The sequence below is a fragment of the Pieris rapae genome, chromosome 13 (assembly GCF_905147795.1).
Source record: "Pieris rapae chromosome 13, ilPieRapa1.1, whole genome shotgun sequence".
Classification (NCBI taxonomy): domain Eukaryota; kingdom Metazoa; phylum Arthropoda; class Insecta; order Lepidoptera; family Pieridae; genus Pieris; species Pieris rapae.
The window spans coordinates 26,232-53,035 of record NC_059521.1 but is presented as its reverse complement, the minus strand read 5'-3'; the positions used below and the strand labels follow the sequence as shown (position 1 = coordinate 53,035).

The 26,804-nt window shown below is 35.0% G+C and overlaps 5 protein-coding genes across 5 annotated transcripts; 3 read left to right on the top strand and 2 right to left on the bottom strand.

Moving 5' to 3' along the window:
- The first annotated feature begins 148 nt into the window (after positions 1–148).
- On the top strand, positions 149–3,973 carry LOC111003484 (cleavage and polyadenylation specificity factor subunit 4). The gene is made up of 4 exons (XM_022274005.2): positions 149–478; positions 602–878; positions 3,313–3,553; positions 3,696–3,973. Exons 1-4 carry the CDS (start codon positions 376–378, stop codon positions 3,948–3,950), a joined length of 876 nt encoding a protein of 291 aa, XP_022129697.1. The 5' UTR covers positions 149–375; the 3' UTR covers positions 3,951–3,973.
- A 6,056-nt stretch (positions 3,974–10,029) lies between these two features.
- Positions 10,030–10,924, top strand: LOC111003458 (NHP2-like protein 1). Its single transcript, XM_022273970.2, has 2 exons — positions 10,030–10,315; positions 10,491–10,924. Exons 1-2 carry the CDS (start codon positions 10,313–10,315, stop codon positions 10,878–10,880), a joined length of 393 nt encoding a protein of 130 aa, XP_022129662.1. The 5' UTR covers positions 10,030–10,312; the 3' UTR covers positions 10,881–10,924.
- On the bottom strand, positions 10,921–12,993 carry LOC111003457 (chitobiosyldiphosphodolichol beta-mannosyltransferase). The gene is made up of 4 exons (XM_022273969.2): positions 12,288–12,993; positions 11,836–12,095; positions 11,318–11,603; positions 10,921–11,248 (listed from the first exon to the last, which is right to left on the bottom strand). Exons 1-4 carry the CDS (start codon positions 12,833–12,835, stop codon positions 11,035–11,037), a joined length of 1,308 nt encoding a protein of 435 aa, XP_022129661.2. The 5' UTR covers positions 12,836–12,993; the 3' UTR covers positions 10,921–11,034.
- Positions 12,994–16,980: 3,987 nt separating this feature from the next.
- LOC111003449 (nucleolar protein 11) lies at positions 16,981–19,351 on the top strand. The gene is made up of 4 exons (XM_022273962.2): positions 16,981–17,204; positions 17,274–17,438; positions 17,506–17,884; positions 18,278–19,351. The coding sequence occupies exons 1-4, from the start codon at positions 17,073–17,075 to the stop codon at positions 19,339–19,341; spliced, it is 1,740 nt and encodes a 579-aa protein (XP_022129654.2). The 5' UTR covers positions 16,981–17,072; the 3' UTR covers positions 19,342–19,351.
- Positions 19,352–20,120: 769 nt separating this feature from the next.
- On the bottom strand, positions 20,121–21,585 carry LOC111003450 (RNA-binding region-containing protein 3-like). Its single transcript, XM_022273963.2, has one exon. It carries the CDS (start codon positions 21,459–21,461, stop codon positions 20,160–20,162), a length of 1,302 nt encoding a protein of 433 aa, XP_022129655.2. The 5' UTR covers positions 21,462–21,585; the 3' UTR covers positions 20,121–20,159.
- Positions 21,586–26,804: the final 5,219 nt, after the last annotated feature.

Sequence of the window (26,804 nt, the reverse complement as noted above, 5' to 3'; positions counted from 1 at the left end):
ACTATTGCTATTATATTTAATATAATAGCAATAGTTTATATTATAATAAAAGTGTCTTGTAATGGTCGCACAAAATTGGATCTATGTATAGTCTATGAATACGTACTCTGAGACGTGTTAAAAGTCAATAGTCAGTAGTCTATAATTATTTAGCGAGTTAGCTGTGCGTTGAGTGTTGACACTTGATAGAGAAGTAATTAGAACAGTCGTAACTCGTACCTAACACTTAACATACTCACGTTATTATCTAGTATTTTCTAATGAAACCGGCCGTAGAGAGATAAAATTGGCTGTTAAATGTGGCTGATTTGTTAATGAAACCAAAACAAAAAATATACATCATTTTAAGTTGACACCATTAAATTTTGTTCAGTCATGGAAGTTATAGTTGCTAATGTTGATCATATCAAATTTGATATTGATTATGCTCTCGAACAGCAGTATGGAGCGTTGCCATTGCCATTTCCAGGAATGGATAGTAAGTAATAAGGAATTTAGCAATTAAACATCAAGATAATATCAAAAATAACAATAGGCCACATTTATTAAGACAATTCAATAGCAATTTCAAAGTCAGCTACACAAACAATATTCCTTTCAGAGTCTACAGCGGCGGTTTGTGAGTTTTTTGGACAATCTGGAGGTTGTAATAACGGACCCCGGTGTCCTTATAGGCATGTTCGTGGTGATCGGACTGTGGTGTGTAAACATTGGTTGCGAGGGCTTTGTAAAAAGGGTGATCAGTGCGAATTTTTACATGAATATGATATGACTAAAATGCCTGAATGTTACTTTTATGCTAGATTTAATGCTTGTCATAATAAGGAATGTCCATTTCTCCACATTGACCCAGAAAGCAAAATCAAAGACTGTCCCTGGTGAGTATCTATGAGTTTTGTTTTTTTATAACCCACATTTTATAAATTATTGAAATACCAAAATAATTAAAGTTTAAAATAAGTAGAAGCCTAAGTAGATATAAAACTGATAATTAGTTTTAAAAAATCATTGTGAAACCAACCAATTTATTACCTAGAATGTATTAATTAATTTTTGATTTGTAAATTTAGCAGCATAAAGATACTTATAGGCTGATTTTTGAAGCAGCTTATTTGATTATTCATTTGGTTGGATTATGGATTTAAACTAAATATATAGCCATGGATACTAGATATATAAAAAGGTTCAAACATTCATAAATAGTTTTTATTGAGTTTAAAAAAACTATTAAATACATTTAACTAATTAATACCTTATTTGACTCTGTTGCTGGTGTGGAAGAAAATATGTGAGGTGTGCTTATGATACATGTTATGTATATTCTTATTACTCCTTTTAAGCACATACTGCTAAACAAGATGCGACTTAAATTGTGGTTGTTGTATGTCCGGACTGTGTCATACAAAACTCAGTTTTTTGTATAGTTGCTGTTGTAGTGAAGAATGTGAATACAGTGTCTGTATAACGAAACTTAAGGGACTGAGCATTTTTTGTAATTATAGAGTTATAGTTATATGAAGTGAACAAAAAAACAACCAAATTAACAAGAATTTTTAATATGTATGTCTTAGATAATAAATGCTTATAAATTATTGTTAACACATATAAAGATACCTTTGTCTGACATTTTTTGCTATGCCTGAACTTGTTTTGTATTTTTTTATGTATTCTATTTATATTTAGATATGTGGTGGAATCATCTTGATTAAACAACAAAAATGTTTCTACCAACTTAGCGGCTTGTTGAGTTGTTGTTGGTGATACAGCTTTGTCCACTTGATCATCTTCTTCATCTTGATTATCGGGCCTGACTTTTAGACACTAAATCAACAATTTGTTCATCTGTAAGTGTACCAGTTGTGGCTACATTCAACAATTGTAGATCTTCTTTAAAATTGTTTGGTATTTTGAACTGGCTTATCCATTCACTCAGTGGTAGATTGTCTTCACCGTCAAATTGTTGGAATTTATCTTCAGAAAGTTCGATTGGTCAGGGTTAGGAGTAAATATAAATGGCAAAAATTTAAGCCATCTTCGGTTCGCAGATGATACTGTTCTAATAATTGAAAAGCATGAGGACTTACAATACATGCTGCGAACCCTAGAAGACACAAGTAGAGAGTGTGAACTGGAAATGAACCCTGAAAAAACAAGTATACTGACAAATGGCATAAAATACAGTATAAACATCAACAAGAGAAATATAGATTGCCCAAAATATTTCGTATAAAAGCTGTTATATAGAGGTATATATATTTCAACGTTCAGCCGAAAGGAGCATGTTAGGCTTAAGTCTCTTTATCCTGAAACAAGATAAAGAGTACAGCGGTACGACAAAGAACAAAAATAATAGACGAAGCTAAAATGGTGTGCCGCCTGAAATGGCGTTGGGCAGGGCACACAGCAAATGTGACAACAGATGGAGCGAGAGAGTGCTGCACTGGTATCCGCGCGACGCTGGGCAGATGACATCATCGCCGTCGCCGGAGTTACCTGGCCGCGCCTGGCCCGCGGTGGTCGGTCCAACGGTGGACAAACCAAAACTTAATAGATATTATTTTTACTGTTTGGTGATGCATGTCGATCTTCTGTAAGGCTCTTTCGTAAAACAAGTTAGTTTATACTGAATGTGAGTTGTTTTTTTCCCATTATTTAGTTTAGCCGAATTGGTTAAAATTCATAAGCTCCTTATTACGGAGCATTAATTAGTATTGTTTGTTTTGTTGGTGAGGTTTTGAAAATTATTAAATAAAATCATTACCGATAATAATATGAAATGATTATCGGCTAATCTTGCAGAGATATGTCGCCAAAACTGTACTAGAGATCTTGTTGCTTTACGCTCCTAATTCCTTATCAATGCGTTTCCTACCTATTTCGTCTTAGTCTTTTATTTATGTTGCTCCCCGTGGCTGTTTAATTTATTCCTGGATAACCGTCGGAAATATAGGAAAAATAGTGAACAGATATTGTATCTTATAAACTGACCACCAAGTGATACTTTCGCCTTCGGTGGAGGATTTGCTGGAGCTGGTAACAGTTATCAAAAGTCACGTGGAGCCTCCACAAATATAGGGGAGTCCTGATCTCGATGTTATTGGGCGGTAGTTAATGATTGGTGTTGGATTACAAAATCCAACAGTGGATTGTAAAATGCGTACACTTAAATAAACGGGCGGATTCATTTTTACCCACTAAGTAACTTCTATTTACAGACTTTAAATGTGGCTTCAGTCCGGAGTTCTGACAAAAAAATGTGACTAGGTATTGTTACATGTTGTATTATTAATTTTTATGTTTTGTAAATTTCAGGTACGATAGAGGTTTTTGTAGACATGGGCCACATTGTCGCCACCGGCATGTTAGGCGTGTCCTTTGTACGAACTATTTAGCTGGATTCTGCCCTGATGGTGCAAGCTGCAAGTATATGCATCCGCGGTTTGAGTTGCCAGCTCCTCCCGAGCAGACTAAAGACACAAAACGACTTCCAGTCTGTCATTACTGTTCAGAAGTTGGTCACAAAGCTTCCACTTGTCATAAACTTCCTCCAGATGTAAGTGTACTAAATTACTTAAATTGGAAAATATTCGGGTAGTTATTATACTTAAAAGTTTATACCTGAAAAATATGGAGTATGTTAGGCGAGAACTATTTTTGTGCATTTCCGTGTTATTAAAGCTTAACATTATTTTCAGCAAAGAGAAGTTGCTCAAAAACAAGAAGAAGCCAGGTACAGGGCCTTAGGTTATTTAAAACAAGTGGGAGAAGAAGATTCTCAACAAACTCTACACAGAATGCAGCGAATGATGCATAAGCCTCTAGAAGAGGTGACGTGCTTCAAGTGCGGTACAAAAGGACATTATGCTAACAAGTGTCCTAAAGGACATCTAGCTTTTCTATCAAATCAGCCAGGACAAAACAATAATACGGTGTTCAAAAAATCTAATTAATAATTACTTTTAATGTCACTAAAGATGCCTTTTATTATGTGTAGTCAATAATTCCTATGTTCACCATCATTGATTAGGACAATAAAGTATTAATGAGATAAAAACATTGGAATCTCCTAAATAAAATATTATTTATTTATACAAGTCAGATTACGCCATAATATCTTATCATAATGTAAATTAATAATTACTAAGGTAAAAGCCCTAACAGATGATCATACGTGACGTATAAAAGATATAGAAATTTCTGTAATTCGTTAGTAAAAAAAGTTAGGAGTGCGTATGAAAAGGATGAAATTACTAGACATAGTACAAACAGCAGGAAACTTTGGAAGACCATTAATAATATTACACAATATAAGAAACCTATATCATCTTCTATAGAACTTTTAAAAAACTGTAACCCACAAGAAAAAGTTAACAGTGTAAATTCATTCTTTGTAAATGTAGGGAAAAACATTGTTACCGGTCTAGGGATTGAAAATAGCTTTTCCTATAACACCTCTCCCGCCCCGTCAATAAATTCTCTTGTCCTCATGCCCACTGACAATGCTGAAGTTAAGAGTTTGGTGATGGGTCTGAGAGACAAATGTGCTGTTGGTAATGATTTGATACCTAGTCGACTTCTCAAACAGCACATCGAAGTTTTGGTCCCACCCATCACTTACATATGCAACCTCTCCATGGAAACAGGAGTGTTTCCAGACATTTACAAGAAATCCCGCATAACACCTATCTACAAGGGTGGTGACAAAAGCCTTGTAGACAACTACAGGCCTATCTCCTTACTTCCCATCCTGTCGAAAATCTTGGAACGTCTGATTAACAGGAGATTGGTTCATTTTCTCGAGAAATATAATATAATCTCTGACTCCCAATATGGTTTTCGTTCGGGTAGGTCCACTGATGACGCAGTGCATAGCTTGACTGATTTTGTAGTTAGGAATATGGATAGGAGGGAAAAAGTTATCGGTATCTTCATGGACTTGAGCAAAGCGTTTGACACCGTTTCTGTTGAAGTGTTACTGCACAGAATGGAGAGATTGGGCATTAGGGGCATAACTCACAAACTTTTCGCGAGTTACCTCTCTGGACGTACGCAAATTGTGAGGGTGGGGGATTGCTCTAGTACAGAGCTACCAGTGACCTTCGGTGTGCCGCAGGGCAGCGTCCTGGGACCCACACTGTTCCTTATTTATATAAATGATCTGTGTGGGATGGACCTTAGAAATGGAAAAATTGTAGCCTTTGCTGATGACGCAGCCTTGTTGTTCCATGGTCAGGATTGGTCTGAGGCCTTTCAACATGCTCAGATAGGTTTGAATTTAGTTTCTGATTGGCTATTTAGAAGTTCCCTGGCCCTTAACTCTGATAAAACCAAATTCATAACCTTCGAAATTACGAAGCGTAAAATCCCTTCTAATCTTGAACTTGTGTCACATGCTGGATCATGTTTAACCAAAGTGCAATGCGGATGTCCAAAACTTACCTGCACAAGTACCTTGAAATACTTAGGTGTCATGCTAGATAGCAACCTGAATTTTCAAGCTCATATTGATCTATTGACCGGTAGAATTAGAAAATTGATTCATATATTCAAAATTTTGAGGCACATTGCTAATCACACATTAATAAAAACCGTCTACTTATCACTATGTCAATCCATTCTGGGCTATTGTATATCTTCATGGGGTGGCTCCGCAAAAACACAACTTCTGAAGGTAGAAAGAGCTCAAAGAGCTATTCTCAAGGTAAGCGCTTTCCTTCCGTTCATGTATCCCACGGCAGAGACTTACAAACATTGGAAGGTTCTCACTGTTCGTCAAATCTTCATTCTTGCCACAATACTACGCAAACTCTCACTTCTCAAATATGACCCACACCTCAATGATAATAAGCGTAGAAAAAATGCACTGTGCCATACAAAACCCTTTCGCACAAGCTTTGCTCAAAAATTCTTCTGTTTTTTGGGTGATTACTTATATAACAAGGTCAACACTTCTCTCTCCATAATATATCCCCTAACAAAAAATGAGTGCAAGAAGACGGTTACACTGTGGCTATTGGACTTAAACTATGAGGTTACCGAGAAAATGCTTATCATAACTAAATAGTTGAGCATAAAGTTTGACACAAATTTTATGTAAATTTTAGTTAATAATTATTTAGAGTATAATTGTGCAATATTTTTACGTCAATTATTCAGAACTCACACATACACAGACACAAACACACACGCATACACCATGTGGTTTCCTTATAATTAATATAATTGTCTATTCTTTACATATAATCATTTTGTCGATCCGAAGTGATGGAGGCCTGATGACCTGTAACACAGGTGCACAACCTTCAGGCATCAGTCTCACTTAAGCAATAGCAGTGCTCCAAAGAAGAATGACAATTATTGTATATGTTTTTGTGAGAAATAAAATAAATATTATTATTATTATTAATGTAATGTATTGTAAGATTACATTTTACGAAAAAACTGATATTTAATTAATCTCACACCTTGGAAATAGGTATATATCTAAGAAATGAAAAATGTTCATGTGATTTTTAATGTTTATTAGAAAAGACTTATAAGTAATATATTATCTAATAATATAATTAGGTTAGATTTTGATTCAATTTAATTGTCCACTTGAATAATAATTTCACGTGCACGGCTATTAATTATTTTCTTACTCATTGTAACAAAACTATAACAATATAACAAAATTTAACACTGATAACAAATAACAACAAAGAAAACAACAACAAGATAACAATCAAACAAAAACGCGTAGGTACTCCGTCGCAATTCGCATCAGCCAGAATAATGCTAACGGTACAGAGCGTCTAATGTCTAACAAAATAAGTCACCAAAATGGCGGCCAGGCGCATTAGCAATTTGCGGGGATAATACTAAACGATTACATCAACCAATATTAATTACCAAGCGTGTATTTTTTCTCGATCTTCCTTTACGATATTTTAAGTTATAACTTATTCAATCGTTAGGGACGAATGCATATCGTCCCCGTAGAGCGAAAACTCATTAAAAAAAATTTTAAAAATTTAAATTGCCATAACTTTAGCATGTCATGACATATTTATATGATTTTAGTTTCATTTTAAAGGAATTCAAATTAAGTTAAAATGATGCTAGCTACCCAATCTGATAATTAAGTTATTACTGAGAAAACTTAAAAAAAAAACATTTATTTACTGTATGTTCTCTATAGAATATCCGAGGTAGTTATGAATTAGTTAATTTTCGCCCCGAGTTAGTTATTTTTCACTCAAATCAAATTTATTTTTATAATTAGTAATTTACGACTAACTGGTGGATATACAAACTATACTTAATGAAAAATAACTTAAGAGTTAAAAGGGCTTATTGTTTTATAATAGTATGAAATCCTTTACTTTTATTTAAAAAATCTTCTATACTTCCTATACATATTATAATTATGAAGATAAATCAATCGTTTTGCAAATATAGAAGTAAATTTTTAATATTTTTACTCCACTAACTCATCTTCTTCTTCCTCTTTGGCGTCTGGCTCCAAGAGTCGATCAATTTTGTCTTTACTCGTCCTTTACCGATACCACAAGTGGAGTCTCGTGGAACATCTCTTTGGCAAATAAATTAATAAGATCTATCTTTTTTGCATCTGATAGGCAGTGGCGCGGAGTATAGTATAGGTTTTTAACGCTTCTAACAGTAGTTTGTACGTAATTATTATTTTGGCCATCTTACATTTCTTTGACACTTGACACAGTTAAACATTACTCTGCTATATAAGAAGGGAGATAAATACGAAATCGGAAACTACCGCCCTATAAGTCTAATGTATATAAAATATTTGCTACGGTCTTTCTCAAACGCATCGAAAGACATTAGACAACCAGCAACCCATTGAGCAGGCAGGCTTTCGAAAGAAGAACTCTGTCATTGAGCACATTCTTGTAGTGCGCCAAGTTCTGGAGAAGTACAAGGAATACCAGCGTACGTATTACATTGCATTTATCGATTACAGTAAGGCATTCGACTCTTTGTTTCATGGAAATATTTTGGAGGCATTGGTTGAGCAAGGAATTGAACACAAATATATTAGACGAATAAAAAATGTTTATAGCAACAGTACAGCTACAATCTAATTGGAAAAAAATATGAAAACCTTTCAGAATAGAGAAAAGCGTCAGGCAAGGGAACCCACTATCCCCAAAATTATTCTCAGCCGTATTGGAATAAATTTTCAAAGGTATCAATTGGGAGAATCTCGAGATCAATGTAGATGGTGTCTCACTAACGCACTTAAGGTTATTTATACACGGATTATTCTCTACAACATCAAAAGACGTAGAAAAAATGATTAACGAACTGTAGTTAGAAAGCGAGAAGGTAGAACTAAAACTAAATCCGGATAAAGCAAGTTATGAATTGAGAACACTATTAACCTAGAGAACAACCAGAGCAATTACACCAATGAATACATGTACCTGGGGCAGTCAATGACACAAAAAGAGCATTTTAGCAAAAAAGTTGGGAGAAGAATAACAAACGGCTGGAAAAAATACTGGAGCTTTAGAGCAACTTGCAAAAGGTATCTACTACCTATATTAGATATCTAAATTTACCGAAGCACAGCATAAAAAATAATAAAACTAAAAGATTTTAATATTATTTACCATGAATATTTGAATCTATTTTTAGTATAAAAGACGTAATTATGCGGATATGATTATTTCCGACTTTGGAAATATTTTTCAAGTTCAAAACATTGAAGATTAGACAGACGTTATATCGAGTTATAAATTTTCGCTTTAGGCGTTTTGGCTAACTGCTAAATTTGAAAGCTCACTAAGTCCATTTAGTCTACCAAAATGCATACTTATGGTTTAAAAACTTTATTATAAAAGTAATTAAATCATTTTATTTTCAAGATTTGAAATTTTCTGATAAATAAAAAATTGTTAACAGGATTTAGTTATTTCTCTTAAATTCTATTAGGAGCAAAGAATAGATTTAGTTGCTTCTCACTCTTCCTAACTCGAAAACCAGTATACCTACAAAAATGACGGTTAGATAGTTTAATAGAGAAAAAAAATATCGTTTTATTGGCATTGTTAACTCGATTTGGCCATTTTTCGACTGAATGAGTTTTCGCTCTACGGGGACGATTTTCTATACTCTAGTGACTACTGACCTATGTTGCCAGATCAGGGGATTTTCCCCTAGATTTAGGGGTTTCACAACCGAGTTAGGGGCAGGATTGGGGGAAAATTTAAAAACACGCCAAGTACACTTTACTTAGTATATACGTTTTCCTATTGTTCTGCGTTCCTGATTTTGGAACTAAATTGAAGTACGAATATATAGTAAGAATTATAATATATTTATAAGATTAGGATCCGTGTGTGTAAGACACACTTCTTACTAATTTTATATTCGTTAGAGCTGACAAAGAACGATGTGACTTTAATTAAATACAAATTCTACAATTATAATTTGTATTTAAAGGTTTTATTAATTTTTACTGAAAATATTCATTATATAATTTAATACATGTTTTTTTTCCTTTTCTCACAGTGGTTGCCTGGAAGAAATCGTTCGAAAGCGATCTGGCCGCCAGTTGCTTTTCATTAAATTTTTTGTAATGCAACGAAATGTTAATAAATAAATATTCTATACCAAGTGTCGCTTTTGGGTTGTTTTCATGGTAACCCAGATTCGGGCCACATGTGGCCTAATCATGATGAATGTTTTTTTTTCTTTCTTCTTTTCCCAAAAAAAGAATTACTAACTTCAGACAGTCTAGTACGGAGAAATTGCAGCCTGCGTTTGTTCCGATTTAGCGCCAATGGGGTTATCTCTCTCACCGAGCGGCGTTATTATCTTTATTATTATCAGCTGAATTCTTAATTAATAGATAATAATATGAAAGCAGTAATAAGCTGAATTTATTTCAACTTTCCCGCCTTAATGATTAATAATCTGTGCGCCATGATGAAGCTATCTCGGGGCTACGCGTGCTCTGGTAGGGCGATTCGAGAAAAAAAATATTCTGGTAACACTGGTGTCATGGTGTGAGTGTCTGTCTTGTCGTAGTCTACTCACTACTGTCTAGCGTCTAACCGACTCTAACCTGAAACCTCTAAGTTCTAACTTTGTTATTGCGGAGTAACTATATTTTTTTTATTTAAAGTTATTTAATAAGTTACTTTCACGAATAAAAATACCATTGTAAATTTTGACTAGGTGAACATTGAAGTAGTCGTTTCCCTTTTTCCTCAGTGAAGCGAGAAATCGCAGAGAGGCCGATATCTTTAATACTGTTTATCATATATTGTTTCACACGAGGTAATTCAATATGGTAAGTTATACTTCTCATGATTTTCAAAATAATAAATCCGATAAAAACGACTAATAATAATTTCTAGTTTCGACAACAATGCATAATGTTAACCTTATTACAACATTTTATTAGCAACGGCTTTTTGAGGTTATTGTTTAAGGTTAGGATTTGTAGATGTGTTTTATATTTTCAGAGTGAGTCGGAAGCTAATGTCAATCCTAAAGCGTACCCATTAGCAGATGCAGCCCTGACTGCCAAAATTTTAAATCTGGTACAACAAGCAGCAAATTATAAACAGCTCCGTAAAGGTGCAAATGAAGCTACTAAAACTTTAAACAGGGGTCTCTCTGAATTTATTATAATGGCAGCAGATGCAGAACCCTTAGAAATTGTTTTGCACATTCCGATATTATGTGAAGATAAAAATGTTCCATATGTGTTTGTAAGGTCGAAACAAGCGTTGGGGCGCGCATGTGGTGTATCTCGCCCTATAATATCGTGCTCAATTACAATTAATGAGGGCTCTCAGTTAAAGCCACAAATACAAAGCATTCAACAAGAAATTGAAAGACTTTTAGTTTAAGATGTATGTGTACAGCTTATTTTTTAATACAAAGTATGAATAAAGGAATGTGTTTTATTTTGTTACTAATTATCTTGGTAAACCTTTTTGTTGCCTTTGATGCCTTTAAAATAAAATATATACCTAACAAAGACAAATGTTTTATGCTACAAATTTACAACTCAAAAAATTTCTTGGCTCTTAAATTCCAGTTATCTTCCCACCTTGATTCTTGAAACTTGATCAGTTCTCTTCTCATTTTGTCAACAATTTTAGTTTGCTCTTTGTTGTTCGGAAAATTTTCAAACCAATCTACAATTTGTTTTGATAATTCAGCACTATTTTTAAATGTATATCCATTTACACCATCCTGTACGAGTTCACTTAAGCTGAAACAAGAGCGAATGAATATAGCAAATATTTTAATTAAGTTCAATTTCACATTTCATGAGATATACCATTTAAATTGATAAGCAGCGACTGGGAGTCCAGCACCAAACATATCAACTATTTTCATTGGTAGATCTAATCCTGATGAGCTAGTGTGGAGGCAGACACCTAAGTCTGCGCTGGCTACCATTTTTGGATAATCAGCAGCTTCCAACCAGGGTGTAATGACTGTGACATTTTTCCAATTACGCAAGTCAATCTGGTTTCTATAATACTCCTTCATAGGACCCTGGCCAGTTATCACACAAATTAGTTTGGGCATCTTTCTTGACAGGTTAAAGGTTGTTTCATAAACTGTAATTTAATATTGAGTGTTTCAGAAACTAAACTGGGTCTGTTATAGTTATTTCTTTGACCCAACTGTGATTTAAGACTAAAATCTATACAGAATATACTGGTAACCAAATATTTAAGTTAAGTTATATTATTGATCACCTCACGTTTGAGACAATAGATGGTAAAGAATAAAAAATGTAGGGAAAACATTATATAGAAAGTTAATATTATGAACCCTATACTTAAGGACCTTGTAAGGCATCCATCAATATACTAAAGTCTTCATCTGCTGTCCAGCTTGTACTGCTAAATAACAAACCGGGTCTGTCACTCCTCATAGTCACATTACTGTCAACTACTTCTGTAAATGCTGTCTTTATGTTAGGAAAGTCAGCTTTTGAGTCTGTAAATTCACTATATTGCTTTCCTAATTTGACAAACCAATTGTGTTTGTCCTCTTGTGAAAGTGGATGAAATATTCTTGGTGGCCTGTCATACAAAACAGTTGCGCTGAAAATATATGTTCATGTATTTTTCTATAAAAACAGACTGCTTTCAACATGGTTAGAGGTAGTTCAACAAAAAACCCTAAATATGTACATGTTTGTCTACTGCATTATTAATAAAGATATAAGAAAAATATAAAGTTGTTGTAGTTCTAGTTTTGTTTTAACATTAAATTTTTGTAAAAATCATACATACATTATACTCCATTTCTCTAAAAGATCCTCTTTAAGGGCATAAGTAACACAGAGGTTGTGATCTGCACCTTGGCCAAACCACATTTCTATTTTACTAGACAATTTTACCAGGGGATGATCAGATTTTAATGATAATGCCATGATTGTGTGAGCGTAATTGTGCCAATCAATAATAAATTTTGTTTTTGTAATCAGACAATAAAATTTGCATACTGGCAAAGTCGGTATGGCAGGTGGGTTCTGGCACATCACAAAATCACATTTTCCAGTTATAAATAAAGTTAAAAGTAAACTTATACTCTGCCACAATGCTTTGGCAAAATACTGTATTAACTTAGGACCTCCAATTTTTAGATGATGTAATTTGGTTATTATAATATTGCCATTTTGCTCAACATCATGCAAAGGCATAGTTTCCATATAACTAATGATATTCACTTTTAGTCCCGATCTCGCCAGCGACAAGGCATGATATTGCATACGTGGACTTCTACCAATATCGCCTAAAACTACCACTTTAACTGAGTTCAGAGCGTTTTCTAATGACATGATAAATTGTATTGCATTCTAGTAAATAGTAAATTATTATCACATTGTAATATTTACAATGCCAAATAATGTTTTCTAGTTATTTAAGATTTGTTATTGGACTTAGTCCTGTCTTAGGCACGCATGACACAAGTCACATTACAGTGTTCACAACCTGAAGCCAGGCAACTATCATACCAGGGCAGAAAAATTATCGTACATGGATAAAAATTATCGTACAAGACAGGAAAATGGATTAAATACTTTTAAAAATCATATGAAACGTGCAATAATGTATGTAGGAAATGATTTGTAGTTTAAATCTTGTAAACTTGTGTTTTTTAAATAAAAAAAAATTATAATTCAAATTAAATGTTCGACGTATGGCAAGACCTGAGCTGGGAGTGGACGTCGGACGAGGGCAGTGGGCACTTCGAGTGTCAAGAACGTGCCAACATTTCGAATTTAGATTGAACAACAGTAATAACCAATGAAAGGATTGCGCCATGAAGCAACGGCATGTGATGCTAATAAAACAATGAGCCAATAGATGGCACTAACACTAAAAACTGTAATTATTATTATCTGTGTAATTATCAAATTTTTCATGAGAACGGAAATTATCGTACAATCTGCGTACGATAGTCACGTACCATCGTACATCGTACGTAGCTATGAAATTATCGTACATGTATGATAATTATCGTACGGTTGTGAACACTGAGTCACAACACTATTACTTCTAGCAATAAGCAAAGTGCTGCTTAAGTCTGAAGTCTTTACTTCTTTAGTCTGAACTCTTTAATCTTTACTATTTAGTTTTTTTTTAGTTTCTGGCTAGTGAAGATGGCTTAACAGTAGTGTATGTAGAAAGTCGAAAACTAAATTTGTATGGAAATGACAGCTCGAGTTGACAGTTGGTAGCCTAGGCCCTAAAAGCGTGAATCAGGACTCGGGACTCGGGATACAATAAGCGACGCCATGACAGTGGTACAAAACGACACACATTAACGTTCAGTGTTCACGCTTATCGGTAGTCAACGGCCAATTAATGTTTCGTCAGTGTAGAAAAAACGGCGTTTATCCGCCATGTTTTTGCGTGATCTCAAACGCTGCTGTTTGCAATAATTCAATACGGCTATCGCCACTTTAATGGCTAAAGTTTCCAAAATCGTCGTCAAAACGTCCAAAATATTAACATTTCTTATGATCTCGTATAATTTTAATGGTTTAAACTAGAGTTAATATTTTTAAGTTAAGAGTTTTTTAATGAATAAAACAATAGACGCAGATAAATATGAAAATATCAAGAATGTCAGCGAATTTGTACAGTATTTGTTACTTCTACTTTAAAGTAGTTTTCTGTAGACTGAAATTCAAACATATTATTTATATTGGATCTCTTATTTATACTTACATTGCATGTAAGTTACTGAAATATTGTTCTTTAATTTACAAAATACATTATGTGACTTGTATGGTAAAGATACTTGTTTGTTGTAAACATTATTGACCATTTCATATTGCTTATAATCATGAAGTAAATAATAACATAATTTTAAATGTTAAAACAGACATTACTTGCTAAAATCTAAAATAACGAAAGTTTGAGGTGAGGTACTGAGCGGCAGTAAAAAGAGTCTGTGTAATGCGTCATATCTCATTTTCTCCCACGTTACATTAAATCTTATGAATTTATAATTCTGTCTCTTTTTACTGTCGCTTTTTCCGTTGCATCCGGTTTGAAATCACACCGATTTTAAAGAAGTTTCACTTCTTTAGAATCGCTGTTTAATTTGGCAAAAACTTAAACAAAGAAAGTTTGAAATTCGATAAAATAAAAAAAGGCAGAAAATAGAGGCTGAATATAATGCTTCTTATCTCATTTACTCCCACGTTAAACCTTATGAATATTTATTTCTGTCTCTTTTTACTGTCGCTTTTTCCTTTGAATCGGGTTTGAAATTACGATTCTAAAGAAGTTTATCTATCTCATTTACTCCCACGTTAAATCATACGAATTTATGTTTCTCTCTCTTTTTACTACCGTTCTTTCCATTGCATCCGGTTTGAAATTACGATTCTTAAAAAGTTTCTCTATCTATCTCATTTTCTCCTACGTTAAATCTTATGAATATATCTTTCTGTCTCTTTTTACTGTCGCTTTTTCCGTTGGATCCGGTTTGAAATCACATCGATTTTAAAGAAGTTTCACTTAAAAAATTTAATTACAGAACATTACTTTTGGCTAAGTATGAACAGAGACATCGGACAGTGGGCAAAGACATGAGTATCATGTCAAAAGAGTAAAGTACATCGACACAATTCAGCACCTATTGAAACCTTTCAACAATTGTCACGTCAGTTGCACTTTTGTGTAATGCATCCCAAAAGTAGCACCTGGTTTAGATCTTTGACTTGGAGAAAAAAAAATCCCCCCCCTTGTATGCGAACGTAGTTTATGAACGGCCCTTAAAGTTGGTTATTGGAATATTTAGGGTCAGAAAATTAGCCTTTAGCCATTCAAATATAACGGCAAGACCTCGTTCAGCATTCTGGCGTACGGATTCCCAAGTTTCTCCATGGAAGACAATAGCTGTATCGTCCGCATAGGAGAATATTTTCCCTGCGCTGCCCAGCAGGTTATATAGTTCATTAAAGTACACCAGGAACGGCGTCGGGCCAAGCACACTCCCCTGCGGCACACCAAATAAAACATTTTCTTCTTCCTATTTTAACTTGTTGAATCCGATCTCGGAGATAGCTGTCAAAAAGACAGAGCTGTGCCTCTTATACCTATCGCCTCAAGCCTCTGTACAAGGATGGGGACCGAAAGGGTGTCAAAAGCTTTCTTTAAATCCAGGAATACTGTCAAGCATTTATATCGTTTGTGTTGACGTCACTCGTGTCCCCCCCCCCATTTTGCACGGGCGTAGTGATGGAACGCTTCAACGCTTTCGGAAATATTCCCAAGAGTAATGTGAACTACTTCAATGGCTTTTCCTACTTAACAAGACAGAAGAAGATGATTTAATGCAATTGCCAAAAATAAAACTATCAAACTACAAACATAAAAAATGTATTCATTCCTTACTTAAGCATTCACAAATCTCTGATATAAACAAAAGTTAAATGATGTAAATATTACCTAAATTATAATCAGCTTCAATCAAACTTAAATTTAAATCTAACATGTTTGAGCACCAATGTCAAATCAAGTTAATTTAGGGTCGATTCATACCAGACTTTAGTTTCTAATTTATAATCTTTATTATTCCCTTGTTTGAATTTATTGATTATTTTCTGGTTTACAATTCTTAGTTTTAAAAGTAGAAATAGGTTTGGAACAACTAAACTGTAAATCAATCTTCTTTTCACTCTTTATTTATCAATCTGCAGTACTATTTCTATTGTTGCTTTAAAGCTGTAACTAAGTTTGTTGCTTCTTCATTTTGCAGATTAGTTTTTGTGAAACAAAATCCTAAAAATATAATGTATTAACTATACTTACTACTAGTTTTCTGTTTTCTACATAGTACATACAATCATAGTACATATTATATCAGTGTTCACAACCGTACGATAATTATCGTACATGTATGATAATTTCATAGCTACGTACGATGTACGATGGTACGCGACTATCGTACACAGATTGTACGATAATTTCCGTTCTCATGAAACATTTGATGATTACACAGATAGCCCAATAATAATTACAGTTTTTAGTGTTAGTGCCATCTATTGGCTCATTGTTTTATTAGGATCACATGCCGTTGCTTCATGGCGCAATCCTTTCATTGGTTATTACTGTTGTTCAATCTAAATTCGAAATGTTGGCACGTTCTTGACACTCGAAGTGCCCACTGCCCTCGTCCGACGTCCACTCCCCGCTCAAGTCTTGCCATACGTCGAACATTTAATTTGAATTATTATTTTTTCAATTTAAAAACACAAGTTTACAAGATTTAAACTATAAATCATTTCCTACATACATTATTGCATGTTTCATATGATTTTTAAAAGTATTTTATCCATTTTCCTGACTGGTACGATAATTTTTATCCATGTACGATACATTTTCGGCCTCTGGTACGATAGTTGCCTTGCGTTGGCTTCAGGTTGTGAACACTGACAATTGACATACACTACTGTTAACTGTTATGGCACCTTAACTACGGTCTAGGCCCCCAGTTATCACTTGTAGCGCCACGCTCATGTGCATGTCAATTTTAATGATTTTTTATTAATAATTGAAATGGCTAAATTTTATAGCTATTACGTACTTTGTCCACTAATTGATCAAAATAGTTTTCTTGGAGTAACTAAAGATAAAGATGCCGAAACTGTTGTGGTTACGTTGGGTCGGAACGTTGTCAATAAGTACAGGGTTAGTGTGTATTTTTAAATACCGATAGAAATTTACAAAATTAAACTAAAGCCTTATTATATTGAATAGCTATCGGACCAGAAACAGACCGGGGGCTGGACATCAAAGGACCATATCACTTCAGCTGTGATTTATGATGATGAGCAAGAGTCATATGTTGGTGTCTTTAACCAGAATACTATTAAAGCATGGAAAGATGAAAGTGAAAATTTGGATAAACTGAAGAAATATAAAGTATGTGAGAATATTTCAAAAAACTATTTATTTAATTAGTTAAACTAAACTTAATGCATATTCTTAGTTTTCAGCGAAAATTTTTAAGGTTTTAGCAAGGCAAAATCAAACATCACTAATTATTTTTGAAAATGGGAATTGTGCATCACTTCCATATGGTGTTGATAATAGATTGATTTCTGCCCACAAACCTATCATTAAAGACAGGGAAATTATTATTGATGTTGGTGCTTACACCATTGAAAAAAAAGATTATATTTGTTATGTTATTAAAAATACTAATAATAAGAAAAAGGAAAAATATGAAATGCTAATTTCTCCTCTAAGAGATGAATTGGGAGATATAGAAAAGGCTAAGCTGACCAGGGAAAAGGTTGTAAGATCTGATGATGTGTATGTTGTTGGTCACTTAATTTCAACCAACAATAATAAAGTCTATTTTTTATGTAAGTGCAAATTTTATATTTTTTATTATTATTACCACAAACATAATTTGCATTTATATTATGACAAAACTAATCTAAAATAGATCATAATTTTCAAAAGGTTTTTTATCAACAGTTTATTGTTGTGTAGGATTATATTGAATGAAACTTATATAATTAGTTTTATATTCAAAGTATCTGACGTTAAAATATATACCTTATTGACCTGTGTGTTCATATTTACCAAAATGTATTTATTTTTCTCAAAATGACTACCAAAATTCCTCTGATTTCCCATGAAAAGTAACATCTCTCTCCCCTTTTTCTTTATACTTATATATATTTGCTCATTAATTTGTATTTAGATATGTTCAAGATCTTATATTAATTTTATTTGAATTTTTTGGATTTCAGGGAGTGATTCAAAGCTGTCTGCTTACGATATTAAAAACAAATCTTGGAAAAACATGGTTTCTGTGCCTTGGATCTCTACATTATCTAGTGTTTCTATAGCTTGTATGGAAAAGAACCATTTAATCATGTTTGGTAGTAATACTGAGGAAGATGGTGCAATCCTTGTTGCTTATGATGTGGTTTTAGGTGTTGGGTCATGCAGATATCCATTAAAAATGTATACTACAGAAGCTAAACTGTACAGTTTCAACAATAGAATTATCCTACAAGGTTCAAACCACATCGCCATGCTGCCATACATGCTTGAAACAGATAGAAACATTTCCAGTCTTCTAGGTTCACATAACATAATTTCAGAAAATGTTATGGAAATTGTCAGTTGGAATGCTTCAGGGAAATCAGATTTGGTAGTTGAAAGTGACATTAAACATCTATGGCTGAAGGGATTGGCAGAAAGAACTGTATGTTCACAAATTATGTCAGCCTTGATAGAAAATGATGATTTAGAAGCACTCTATAAAACACTATTCCAGTTTACAGATATACCAGAGTCAGTAATAGTGTCTCTAATTGTCTATACAGTATCAAAGCTTAATTCAAATGAAATTGATGAAACTAATGATGAAGACATTAGGATATGTTTAAGTGATCATAATCAAAAAAATAGAAAAGGTGATTTGCTCAAGTATCTGCTTCAAATACCTTTTAGTGATGCACTAATAATACCACACTTAAGACAATTATTATCACTGGATGATGCTCTTGTATTAATTAGTTTTATTGCTCATCTTATAATGGATACAGAACTAGATATGGAGCATGAAAGCAAGATATATGACTGGTGTATACTTCTGTTGGACACTTTTTATCAACAGTTTTTAATGACAAATGATTCAAAGGTAACATATGTGCTAGAGAAGGTACAGAGAATTGTTGTGCACCTCATTCAAGACATGCAAACGATTGACAATGTTATGCCATTGTTAGGCAAAATGCTGCATGGTTCTCCTATTTTTGAGCAGAAAATAACTTCATCTTATGTTATTGACATGTTGAATATATAAATAAAATATGTTCTTATTTTTTATTAATAATGTTTATTCAGTTATAAAAATAATATTAAACTGTAAGCTGTAGCTCCTATCGATTTATCTTCAATTGCAACTGAAATGGATTTAACTTTTTAAATATTTAAAACCTCTCAAATGATGTATCAATTTTAAAACTGTAGTAAAACAGTTGTCATAAAATACACCTAAACTATATATATCTATATTATAAAACTACTAGCTGACCTGACTGGCAAACATTATTTTGCCATGTATGTTATTTCTAGGAAACATATTTTGAATTCTACTTCAATTATAATATTGATTTCACCTTATTGCAGATCTGTGCATAGTTTAATAAAAATCGGGATGTAAAAATAGGGGTTGATCGTATAACAGTGATAATTGTGAGAGACATGAATATTTTTTATTGTCGTCACAAAATAAAAATAAAATTTTTGCCAAAAAATTAAAGTTTTTAATTAACAAATAAAAAATAAGGGTTGATCGTAGAGGCGTGAAAATTTAGGGTTGCATGTATTTTTGTATGGTGTATCATGAAAAAATGAAAACTTTTTGTCTAAAAAATAAATAAAAAAAAATTAGGGGTGGACCCTTAACATTTAGGGGGCTGAAAAATAGATGTTGTCCGATTCTCAGACCTATCCAATATGCACAAAAAATTTCATGAGAATCAGGAAAGCCGTTTCGGAGGAGTTTAACCACAAACACCACAACACGAGATTTTTATATACATATAAGATTAACTACTGTTATGGATTGAAATAATAGTATGAAAGTGATGCATTTATTTGTATTATACATTAATTAAGTTAGTCTACCGATTTCTTATAAGCTACTCGTGCAAATTGGACTACCATAGGTTTATCTTGTAAAATAAAACCATTTGTTTCATTTAGTGCTGTTTCTGCTATCTTTATAGATGGAAATGTAACAAAACCTTGTCCTTTCATTCTTCCTTCTTGCATCACTCTGACATCGAAGCCATTTTGGTCCTCCTCTGATAAATTCTCAATGTATTGCCTATATATCCTAATAACATCTTGTTCTTTTACTGTCTTAGCTAAATTTTTTATGTAGAGCCTCATCGATGGTTGTCCAGGAGTATAATTTTTATATACTGGAAGTAATTTCATATCACTATAAGAAATTCTATTCTTTAAAAGCTCTTTCCTTGTTATAGTAGGTTGCTCTTCTTCAATAATTTCTGATGGTTGCTCTGAAGGTATAATTTTTTTTTCAAATATGCCTAGTTTACCTACTTGCTCAGGCTGTTCCGGTGATTTCTGTGGAATATCTTTATGAATAACTACTGATATTTTTTTACCTTCAGTCACAGGTGTCACAACATCAAATACGTCTGCCTGGTTCCTGTGTTTTTTTTTTACTTTGGGTTTATAAGGAGCAAATAGAACAGGTGTAGAGTGCTTTCTCTTTATAGGATTTTTTAATGTGTGGAGGCGCTTTACTAAGGAAGGTGTGGATTGATAAGTTCTGTCACTTTCCTCACCAGAATCAATTTCTGATTCTGACTCACTAAGTTTGTCATGTGGAGGAAAAATTATGTCTTTAAAAAACAGTTCATGAAATGTTTCTCTAAAAAAAGTAATGGCTTCTGGGTTATCACTGAAAGGGTTATCAATGCACATTTTATTCATTAGATGGATAGCTTGAATGTAAAATGGTTTATGTTTAAACATTGAAAATATAATATTCACAGCTATTTTTGGGTCTAAACAAGAATATTTGTAACTAAGATGTGCAGGTGGAGGCTGGTAAAAGTCAACAGATGGATTCCATGCATTTAATTCCCGTAAAAACTTCCTAATTTTGTGTGTTGTTATAGATGATTCTCCTACTGATTTTTTAAGACATAAATAAGATTCTTTTTCGTATGAATACTCTACAATGAGGCGTCTATTTGCTATTTCCAATTGATGTAATCTATGTAATACTGATTCGGCTTCTTCTTTCGTTGAAAAAGAGGCAAATACAACCAAGGGTTTCTTCACAATTTCCCAAACATTTTCAGCACCAAAATGCTTTAAAAGTTGTTCCTTTTCTTGAAAGGATAAATTTTTGGGAAGATGTTTTATAACAAGAGTTTTAGACATATTTTTGGCTTCTGCGCTATTGAACTTAAAATTATTGAATAATATATACACATTACACACCACACAACTGACAAGTCTTTAGTCTACAGCAGTCACGCAGTGTTCACAACCTGAAGCCAGGCAATAATCGTACCAGGGCCAGTGTTGCCAGGTGACCGTTTGAAGTTCTCCCCAATGCTTTATGAAAATACTCCAAAATTCAGGTTTTACAGAAAAAAACCCCCATATTAAAAATATTTATTTTTTATGAATTATTTATTAAAATAAAATATGACCATTTGGAGTTCTCCCCAAATCTTTCCCAAAATACCCCAAAATTCAGGTTTTACAGAAAAAACCCCAAATTAAAAATATTTATTTTTTATAATTTATATATTAAAATAAAATAAAAATTAAATTATTTCAGCGATAGCCTCCATTACCGCTGAATCATCATCTTCAGACGCTTCGACAGCAGTACCGGAACTACCGGCGTACATTTTTTTTGTATAAAAATTTTTTAACATTTTTTCATTAGGCTGAAAGTTTACACATCCATCCACCAACGTGTACCTAATTCTTAAGATGGATTCGGCAGTGTGGATGGCCATCCTGTTTCTAAGTTTGTCTTCGTACATCGTACGTAGCTATGAAATTATCGTACATGTACGATAATTATCGTACGGTTGTGAACACTGGTGGAGATTTTTTTTTCGCTGCGATAAAATTTATCAATGAACAAATTCAAATTCTTAGTAAAATCAAACCAATTTTTTTTTCTATATACATGTGTCTTCACTAAGACATCATGGAACATTACGATCTAGCCTAACTTAAGACTAATAAGTAATTTAAGTCTAACCTAATTTACTAAAAAGGATTATTATATAAGTAAGTGTCCAATAACACAACTTACAGTCTCTATTAAAGGGAAGAAGACACTCTGTTCTTGTGTTCTATTTTGCAGACACTCTTTAGCACTTGATATTTACGTACATTATCACTAAATCACTAGTTCAAATGGTTTTGTCCTTTTCAGTCTTCTCACTAAGCCCGTGGTGTCAAGGAGTTGGATAGCCTCGACATTCACGTGATGGTGGAGCCTGTGTTCGTGTGCTCCAGCAGTCTTTTTTATTACTGTAGCGACGTCCTCTACATTAAGGTCCCGGTGGAGGTCGTAATTGCGAATGTACCAGGGAGCATTGACTATTCCCCTGAGCACTTTGTTTTGGAAACGTTGGATCACTTGGATGTTACTATTACTGGTACAGCCCCACAGCTGGCAACCATAAGTCCATACAGGTGTCAGGACTTGTTTGTATATCAATAATTTGTTTTGTACTGATAAAGTGGAATGCCTTCAGAGCAACCAGTACAATTTAGTGCCCCGGCGCGGGCGCCCGTAATCGGTTTTCCCCAGGTAAAAAAAAAGGTTAGGTTTTTTTTATTAGGTTAGGTTAGGTTTTTTTATTAATAACCTAATAGCCTACCCCCGGACATTGAGCAATTCCGGGCCGTGGGAAATCTGATACTGTGGTTTGTTTATTCGTTTCTTTATTTTTATTATTCAGAATTATACTTATAACAGTCATACAATTTTTCAAGATACATTATACAATTTTTAATTATTATTCGAAATCACATTTCAATACAATTTAAGAATACTACAAATATTTTTATTATTTCTATTTTTAATTATTATTCACAATTTCATTTTGACAAAAATATCATACAATTTTAATGTTTTCTATCATTAACTATGCTCCCTACTTTTCAACGTACAACTTCAACAATGGTACGGCGGGCTGGAGCTGCGTTTCGTATTTTACGCTTCTTTGTGGCGACGCCTTTTTTCATTGGGTAGAGTGTTTCGGAACACCAGGGAGGGGAAGTTGGTATTTTTCGTTTTTTAATTTTTGGTATGCGTGTGTTGCATGCCTCTGTGATGATGTTTGTGTAGTGTGTGAGTGTATTTTCCAATTTTTGTGTTGAATGTATACTGTTTATAAGTTCTATTGAGAGATTGCGTTCGGAAAGCAACTGGCTGATTTTCTCACGAAAATGGGTCCAGTTCGCCTTCCTCACGTTGTATATCCTTGTCGTGCTGGCAACGTGTACTTTATGTGTGAACTCTATTTTTATTGTAAATGTGAGAGCGTTGTGATCAGAGCCTGTCACATCATGATCTCTCCACTCCTCAATATATGCGAGAAGGTCATGAGTGACGGCGGTGATATCAACACAACTGGTATACCTTGTGTTTCCTGTGATAGTGTCGAATGTGTATCTCCGCCCTGGTTAACGACTTCCATGCTCATACTATCAAGACTCGCCTCGACTTCCTCACCTCTGTCGTTGGTGGCATTGCTGCCCCACCATGGGCTATTACTCCTTTGTCCTGGAGTGTCTTATCCTCTTTTTTCTATTTCTTCCAGGACCGGTCTTATCGGTTTCGGTTTGGGTTCGATGTAAAAGGATACCAGGTGCACCACGCCTCTGGCTGTTTTTAGACCGATGGGCACCACGTTCCTTGTTGTGACTTCTGAATATTGCAGTACTTCGATGGAATCATCGAACACTACAATTGCCGCGTTATTGGGGCCTCCCACCGTGTCTGCATTCTGGTACACATCGGCACCCTTTTATTCCTTCATTTTGCCTTTTGATCCGACGTATGGTTCTTGAATAAGAGCCTGCTGTTTGGCGCTTCCAGGCTTCCATTATCAGCTCTTCGGTGGCAGTTGTGGCCCTCTGTAGGTTTGCTTGTATTACCTATATATTATTTTTTTTTTTTTTTTTTACCTATATTATATAATATTTTTTTAAGTTCCACTATAGCGTTCACAGGATGCCACTATACTTCTAGCTATGTATACCTTATTGGGCACTCCGGGTCGTTTGTATTGTGCGAGGTTTGCGTAGCATGCGTTTTTTTTTTTTTTTTTTTTTTTTTTTTTTTTTTAAAGTCAATGAAACATTGAGGATACAAGATAAATATCTTTATGCTTCATTTACATTTTTTTTTTAATGTTGTGAATTGAACAATTATATGAATAATAATCATCAAAAAAAACACACTATCAGTAACAATAAAAAAAAAAAAAAAAAAAAAAAAACTAACTAATATTGTATTGTGAAATAATATTACAAAAATTTGATAATGTTCTAATATTTTAGAGTCTTGATAATAGATGGCGCCAGCTGAGAAATAAATTTTGTCCAAACGCGATATTGTTACATGGCACAAACGACATAAGATGTCGATGATTATCTATTACGTCTTCGACGGTTAGGTTAGGTTAGGTTAGGTTAGGTTTTTTTTTTTTTTTTTTTTTTTTTTTTTTTTTTTTAATGCACCTAATAGGCCTACCTTCCCCGGCTACTTTATCGCCGGGGGCGTTGTCTAAGCTACCCATCCGTCCTTTCTCACATTCATCCTCTAAATAATTGAAAACACAGCTTTAATTTTTATTAGGTTTTGTACAAATAATTTCAATTACAACTTTCTTAAAATATTCCTTTACAATATTCCAACTTATCTAATTTTCTTTCCATATCTATCCTGAGACGTGGCCCGCGAGGCGGGCAGCTTTCACTTATCCGTGAGTATCCTTATGATACCCATTAGCAAGTGGGCGCCGGCCGCCTCGCGGTCCCCGCCCCTCCCTTACTTCCATTAAATTTGGCGGTTCTTTTTATTATTTTTAGGCAAAATTCCTCCAGTTGCGATCTGTAACAGGCTAGCATGCCGGGCAGTCCTTCAAGACTGACCACCATGCCTGTCATCTGTTCCAGGTCGCATCTGGAGGAGGCAAAAATGGGGCACTCTATAAGTAAATGCGGGATGGTTTGTTCCACCCCGCTGTCGCACTCGCATTCTGGTGTTTCTTTTAATTTGAAGCGGCACAGGTACTCGGCAAAAGGCCCGTGGCCTGTGAGTATCTGTGCCATTTCAGGGCTAAATCTCGCTTCTTTCAGTTGTTTATGAGCGCTCGCAACATTTTTCAGAAAAATCTTTGTTATTCCGCCCGTAGTCCCTTCTCTGTATCGTTTGTCCCATTCTTCTATCGTTTTCCGTCTTACTTCTTTCCTTATGTACGACAGCGGGTACTCTACGTGGACTGCTTTGACCTTAGAGGTCTCCGCAGCGGCCCTCGCGAGTTCGTCCGCCCTCTCGTTCCCCTCCGTGCCGACGTGCGCTTTCACCCAGTGGAGTCTTATGTTTTGGCCCTTTTTTCGGCTCTCCACCAGGTGGCTGCGGATCTCGACTACTCGGGGGTTCCGAGAGCGTCCGCCCGCGATGGCCTCGAGCGAGGACCTCGAGTCGCTGCAGATGTTCACGTCAGTACCCGCTGCCGTCGCCTCCCTAACTGCACCGACGAGAGCCGCTAGCTCTGCTTGATACACGGTGCAGTAAGGGGCCATCTTTATCTTCTTCCATTTTCGTTCTCTGCCTCCCTCCCATTTCGTCCAAGCCGCTCCGACTCCCTTCTCTGTTTTGCTCCCGTCTGTGTATATGGCCGTTATGTTTTCATTTTGTATTTGGCCAGGGTCAGTTGTGATGGCGAAGCTTATATCTGGTCTTTCCGCAGGATGGGGTTGTTCTATAGCAGGTACGGCACGCTCAATCCGGTCTCCTTCGCGTATAAACGGGGATGACCCCCTTCTGGCCTCAAACATCGCGGCGGCTTCTTCCACCCTGAGGTCGAGGGGCAGTATCCCCGCCAATAGCGTCGCGGAATTTAGCGATGCCGTCCTGTACGTTTTTGCGATCTTCTGTCCGAAGGCCCGTTGCACCGTCTCCAGTTTTTTCTTTGTGCACATTTTCTTTACTGTCGGTGCCCAGGCTGCCGACGCGTATGTTACCGTCGGCTCAATGACGGCTTGGTACACCTGGAGTACCATGTCTCCCGTCATTCCCCATTCCAGCTTCGCCATTCTAGATACTTTTTTATATATTTCTGCCGCTTTTCTGGTGACGTTATGCACATGCTTGTTGAACGTGAGCCCTCCGTCTATTGTCAGTCCCAGCAGTTTTATTTCTTTCTCTATGGCTATGTCTTGTCCGTTCATCCTTATTATTGGGGTATCGAACTTCAATCTTCGCGTCAGGACCATTGCCTTGGTTTTTTGTGGCGCGAAGTTGAGCTTGTTCTCGATACCCCACTTCCTCACGTACTCGAGGGCTACGTTTGCTCGTTGCGCGATCGAGTGCGTGTCTGTTCCACTGAACAGCAGCACCACGTCGTCTGCGAATGCCTGTGCATAAGTCCCGTCCTCTTCCAGTTCGACCAGTAGTGGGTCGAGCAGGATGTTCCAGAAGGTGGGGCCGCTAATCGAGCCCTGAATGCATCCCTTTTCAGG

What these genes read in the sequence shown, in the direction of transcription:
- LOC111003484 (XM_022274005.2), top strand. Translation starts at nt 376, where the DNA reads ATGGAAGTTATAGTTGCTAATGTTGATCATATCAAATTTGATATTGAT. An exon ending in GCCATTTCCAGGAATGGATA is followed by an intron (nt 479 to 601) that starts GTAAGTAATAAG and finishes TATTCCTTTCAG; the next exon opens with AGTCTACAGCGGCGGTTTGT. An exon ending in GTCATAAACTTCCTCCAGAT is followed by an intron (nt 3,554 to 3,695) that starts GTAAGTGTACTA and finishes CATTATTTTCAG; the next exon opens with CAAAGAGAAGTTGCTCAAAA.
- LOC111003457 (XM_022273969.2), bottom strand. Translation starts at nt 12,835, where the DNA reads ATGTCATTAGAAAACGCTCTGAACTCAGTTAAAGTGGTAGTTTTAGGC. An exon ending in TTAGAGAAATGGAGTATAAT is followed by an intron (nt 12,096 to 12,287) that starts GTATGTATGATT and finishes ATATATTTTCAG; the next exon opens with CGCAACTGTTTTGTATGACA. An exon ending in ATTGATGGATGCCTTACAAG is followed by an intron (nt 11,604 to 11,835) that starts GTCCTTAAGTAT and finishes ATTAAATTACAG; the next exon opens with TTTATGAAACAACCTTTAAC.
- LOC111003449 (XM_022273962.2), top strand. Translation starts at nt 17,073, where the DNA reads ATGGCTAAATTTTATAGCTATTACGTACTTTGTCCACTAATTGATCAA. An exon ending in ATAAACTGAAGAAATATAAA is followed by an intron (nt 17,439 to 17,505) that starts GTATGTGAGAAT and finishes GCATATTCTTAG; the next exon opens with TTTTCAGCGAAAATTTTTAA. An exon ending in TAATAAAGTCTATTTTTTAT is followed by an intron (nt 17,885 to 18,277) that starts GTAAGTGCAAAT and finishes TTTGGATTTCAG; the next exon opens with GGAGTGATTCAAAGCTGTCT.
- LOC111003450 (XM_022273963.2), bottom strand. Translation starts at nt 21,461, where the DNA reads ATGTCTAAAACTCTTGTTATAAAACATCTTCCCAAAAATTTATCCTTT.